The sequence below is a fragment of the Globicephala melas genome, chromosome 9 (genome assembly GCF_963455315.2).
Source record: "Globicephala melas chromosome 9, mGloMel1.2, whole genome shotgun sequence".
NCBI lineage: Eukaryota > Metazoa > Chordata > Mammalia > Artiodactyla > Delphinidae > Globicephala > Globicephala melas.
Genome location: NC_083322.1, coordinates 44,825,625 through 44,829,836, shown reverse-complemented (window position 1 = coordinate 44,829,836; position 4,212 = coordinate 44,825,625). Strand labels below are relative to the sequence as shown.

At 38.4% G+C, this 4,212-nt stretch overlaps 1 protein-coding gene across 2 annotated transcripts; it reads right to left on the bottom strand.

The window, feature by feature from the left end:
* Positions 1-545: 545 nt before the first annotated feature.
* Positions 546-3,975, bottom strand: NEUROD6 (neuronal differentiation 6). Of its 2 annotated transcripts, none has more exons than XM_060305450.1 (2): positions 3,680-3,975; positions 546-2,239 (listed from the first exon to the last, which is right to left on the bottom strand). In XM_060305450.1, exons 1-2 carry the CDS (start codon positions 3,695-3,697, stop codon positions 1,346-1,348), a joined length of 912 nt encoding a protein of 303 aa, XP_060161433.1. In that variant the 5' UTR covers positions 3,698-3,975; the 3' UTR covers positions 546-1,345. The 2 variants fall into 2 exon arrangements, with proteins under 2 accessions (XP_060161433.1, XP_030712831.1); XM_030856971.2 differs by having other exon boundaries at positions 546-2,380; positions 3,680-3,968.
* Between the last annotated feature and the right edge of the window lie 237 nt (positions 3,976-4,212).

Here is a 4,212-nt window from a genome sequence, read left to right as displayed (position 1 = left end):
GCAGCTGTCCCCATCTTCCCCCTGGAGGCAACCTACGCACGAGGGCATCTGGAGTGAGGTCACTGCCACCTTGATTTTTATCTTAGAAGAGTCTCAGTTCTGCTTAAGAGGGTGAGCTCCTTTGCGCTATTCAAGTAGGGTTTAAACTTATACTCACACAGAATTTAGCCTCTAATCGGCCAGACTTATTTAAACGGCACAGAGTAAAACCTTCCAGTTTTAACATCCACTCTGGTGTTTGCTGGAAATTTGCCACCGAATTTCGGCGCGAGCTGAAGGTTACCAGGATTTATCATTGTTTCCCCAGGATGTTTAACCCTCATGGGCACCTCTTCTTTCATTTAAGATACTTAAAAAAAAAAAAAGAAAAATTTCTTGTAAGCACTTTGGCCATTTTGTTTAAGAAATTTGTTTTATCTCGCCTGGTTTTGAAATCCAGAACTATGTCTGAAATGGGGAGGAGGGAGTGTTGGAGACAGAAACCAGCTGTGTACCAGGAAATAATAAGTATCATGCAAAAATATCACAGCTAATAGATGTCCTTTACGAGTGGAAATATCTATGTTTAATTGCTTTAAAAATGTGGGTGGAAAACCACAATTATACATTGTGAAAACAAACCTGTACAGATAATTTCTGAACAATACAAAACAAGTGCTGAAAATTTTTTCTCTAGGATTGATATAATTATTCCAAAATTATGACACCACCTACCCAAATATCATGTTGCCCCACCTGCAAATCCTTGAAGAGGAATAGTTCCCGATCGAATGCATTTAGACTCGTCCTTAATAAAACGAAAGTTGCATAGCTTTTTATACTGTTGTACACCCTCAAATGCATCTTCCAATATCATTGTCAGCTTAGTGTTATTCTCGATATTTAAAATGTTCAATTTTTCAGAGATACATTATATATAAATTCCTAATAATTATAAACACATCATTTTATTCATCTTATTTTTAATAACATGCATTTTTATAATTACTGTACAACTGAAGTAGACACTGAATTATGCTGTGTGCACGTCTTTATTCAACAGTATATTCTTAGACACCTTGTTCAAACAAATTAAGTGAATTTAAAAGAAAATAAAACATGAAAAAAATAACCTTCCAGTAGAAACAGAATCACAGTGCTTTACAGACAAAAGGAAAGGAAAAGAAGTTCTCATAGGAAAAGAGATTTATTATTACATAGAAAATTCTCACAATAGTTGAAACACACTCCAGAAACTAGTAAACACCTTAGCTAGAGTTGTGCCTATTACTCAGCCCACAAGCATCTGCTTTGTCTTAATCAGAAGGGGGAGGTGAATGACCACTGTTTATTTTCATTTTCCTCATTAATTATGAAAAACTGCATTTAATTCATCTTGCATGGTGAGAGATTGGCTGCGCAGATGTAAGTCGTAAGGGAAGTGGCTGTCGGTGGGCAACCTGAACATGGCACCCTGCCCAAGGGGACCCCTGGGTGGCACTGCACAGTAATGCATGCCGTAATTGTAATTTTTGCCATAGTCCAAGGTTTCTTCTTGCTTCAGGGAAAATATCCCATTATAGTTAATTGGGGGAGGACTTAAGGGACCCTCAAACTGAGGGCTGGCACACTCAGGGGAAGTGCTTTCATAGAAGGATTCATACGCACTGCAATAATTGTAGGGTTTCATGGACTTGGAATTATCAAGAGTTCCATGCCCCGGGGGAGGGGTGAGCTCAGGGCTGTGGTAGGGCGGGTAGAAGGTAGAGTAGGGTGACCTTGTGTGGTGTGCCGCCTCCCCACCCTGACCCATCAGGAAACTCCTGGCATTGAGCTGCAAGCAGCCTGCCACCAAGTTTGTAGTTGGCTGGGAAAGACCTTTGCATAAGTTTTGGACGAACGTGAGCAGATCAGGTCTCTTGCCGATTCTCAGAATTTCAGAAAGTGCCCAGATGTAGTTTTTGGCCAGTCGTAAAGTTTCTATTTTGGACAGTTTTTGGGTTTTAGAATAACAGGGGACCACTTTTCTTAAATTGTCCAGGGCGTCGTTGAGGCCGTGCATCCTGTTCCTCTCGCGCGCGTTAGCTTCCTGTCTCCTGAACTTGACCCTCTCCAGTCGGAGCTTGGTCGTCTTTTTTTTCCTAAGACCCCTCCTTCTGGGCAACCCATTTTCATCTTCCTCTTCCCTGTCTTCCTCCTCTTCTTCTTTCTCAGTCTCTTCTCCAGGGGCCCTTTTGATGCTCTTTCCTCGAAGGACAATCTGTTTGGAAAAGCTTTCTGGTTTCTTAATTTGCTTCTGGTCCTCGCATTCTCTAGAAAACTTTCTGCACATCTGGGATTCTGGCATTACAACTGACTCATCAAACGGTAGTGTTAACATGGTTCTCTAATCTTAAATTACCTGAAAAAATGCCAGCACAATATTTAAAGTGTTTTCATTTTTAAAGTTTATACACTTAAAGCATATTCAATGACTTAATCATAAGAATACAAAAACATGAGAAAAAGACTGATTTTTACATTAAATAAAATTTTTGAGTTTGTGCAGCCTAGTAATTATTAAAGAAAACAATGACACATGCAATAGGATTAATTTATACCAAATTATCAAAAGAAAATAAAACAGGAAGTATTTATTGTAATACCACCACCACCTCCATTTCTCTTTGATTTTAAACTGATTTTTAATACACGAAAAGGACAGTGAAATTCAAACAAATGCAAAACATGATATAGCAATGCAGAATTTCATTAATTCCAATTCCCCTGAGTGCAAAATGAGAAGAGGCACCAGTTTTTAAAATAAAAAATGCTACCTCTCCATTAGCTGACAAATTTGTGGAGATTTATTTTTTAGAAAGAAAATAAGCCTTAACTTTATTTGCTGTATTATATAACTGTGAATTTAGATAAGTGGCTGTTGAAATACACAAATTTAAAGAAAAGATTAATCAGAGCCAATTTAAAAACTGCTTTCTTTCTGATCCGTAACGAAACATGTAAGAGAGCACTCTTTTCCCAACCTTCACCAAAAAAAGCGAGGGGGAGGTTAGGCTAATTTGGGATAAACTCTATAAATAAATTTTAAAAATCACTGGCATTATTTTAAGTCAAGAAAAATATTGAGACTGCTTCTCTATTTTAAATTTTTCTCAGTGTAATTGTCTGTTTACTGCTGTTCAAATCATCTGACAAAAAACACTCTCGTAGTGTTTTTGTTCTACGAGCCACAGAAGTCTCCCTCTAGCTAATATCTGACAGGAACGGTCCAAGGATTCTGACTGCAATTGTGCACGTGTATTCAGAATCCCGAATGAAAGGGGAAAATAATTTGTGTTTCAAATGCAATTTTGGCTTTCGTTTGGCAAAGCAGCAAGTATTTTCATCTAAAGTCTTCAAACAAATAGGCATGTTAAAACAGAGACTTTTTAATTTAACAATCTCCAGCTCCCTCAACACACACACACACACACACACACACACACACAAACACACACACGCAAACTCTTAATAATGTCTACATACTTGCAGTTACATAATAGCCGTGAAAGTATGTGATAATTACATCATAAGAATGAAATATGATAAGAAGTTATAGATGACAAAAGACCATATAAATACTATAAGACAGTGACACTGTATCTTTAAATACTTGCATGCAAAGCCAGCATCAATTGAAGTATATCTTTATTTATATTACCTTAGGTTTTAATTTCATTCAATAATCAGTTTTCATTTTGGATCTTCCACATCTTTTCAGGCTGAGTGTCGCATCGTCTCCTGGAGTCTCTAGATCTGTGTGTATCTGCACTATCTCATTGATCTCTAAAAAGTGACATTGATGCCAACTGCCAGAGCTGGTACCCATGCCATCTGCTAGTGACGTCACAGGGCAGAGAGAACCATGTGATCCTCTCTCTTGGGACCTTCATTCTGCACTGATCATCTGGCATCCCTGTAAGTGGGTACCAGCATTCATGCATCAACACAGAAGGTTAGACTGATAGGGAAAAAAATCTGCACCAGCCTTTCACATACAGTAGGTGCGTTTCTCCTCGAGCTGCTTCGGCTTCGCTGGCAATCTGTAGAAATAGCTGTGTTAGTGTTCAGTTTCGCCCTGCCAACGGTGCAACTATTAGGTAGTCGTTAATATTCCATTCATTTGCAAGGTGGGCTTTTGTGTGTGAGCGAGAGGTTTTTTGTTGTTGTTGTTGTTGATGTTTTGTAAAGATC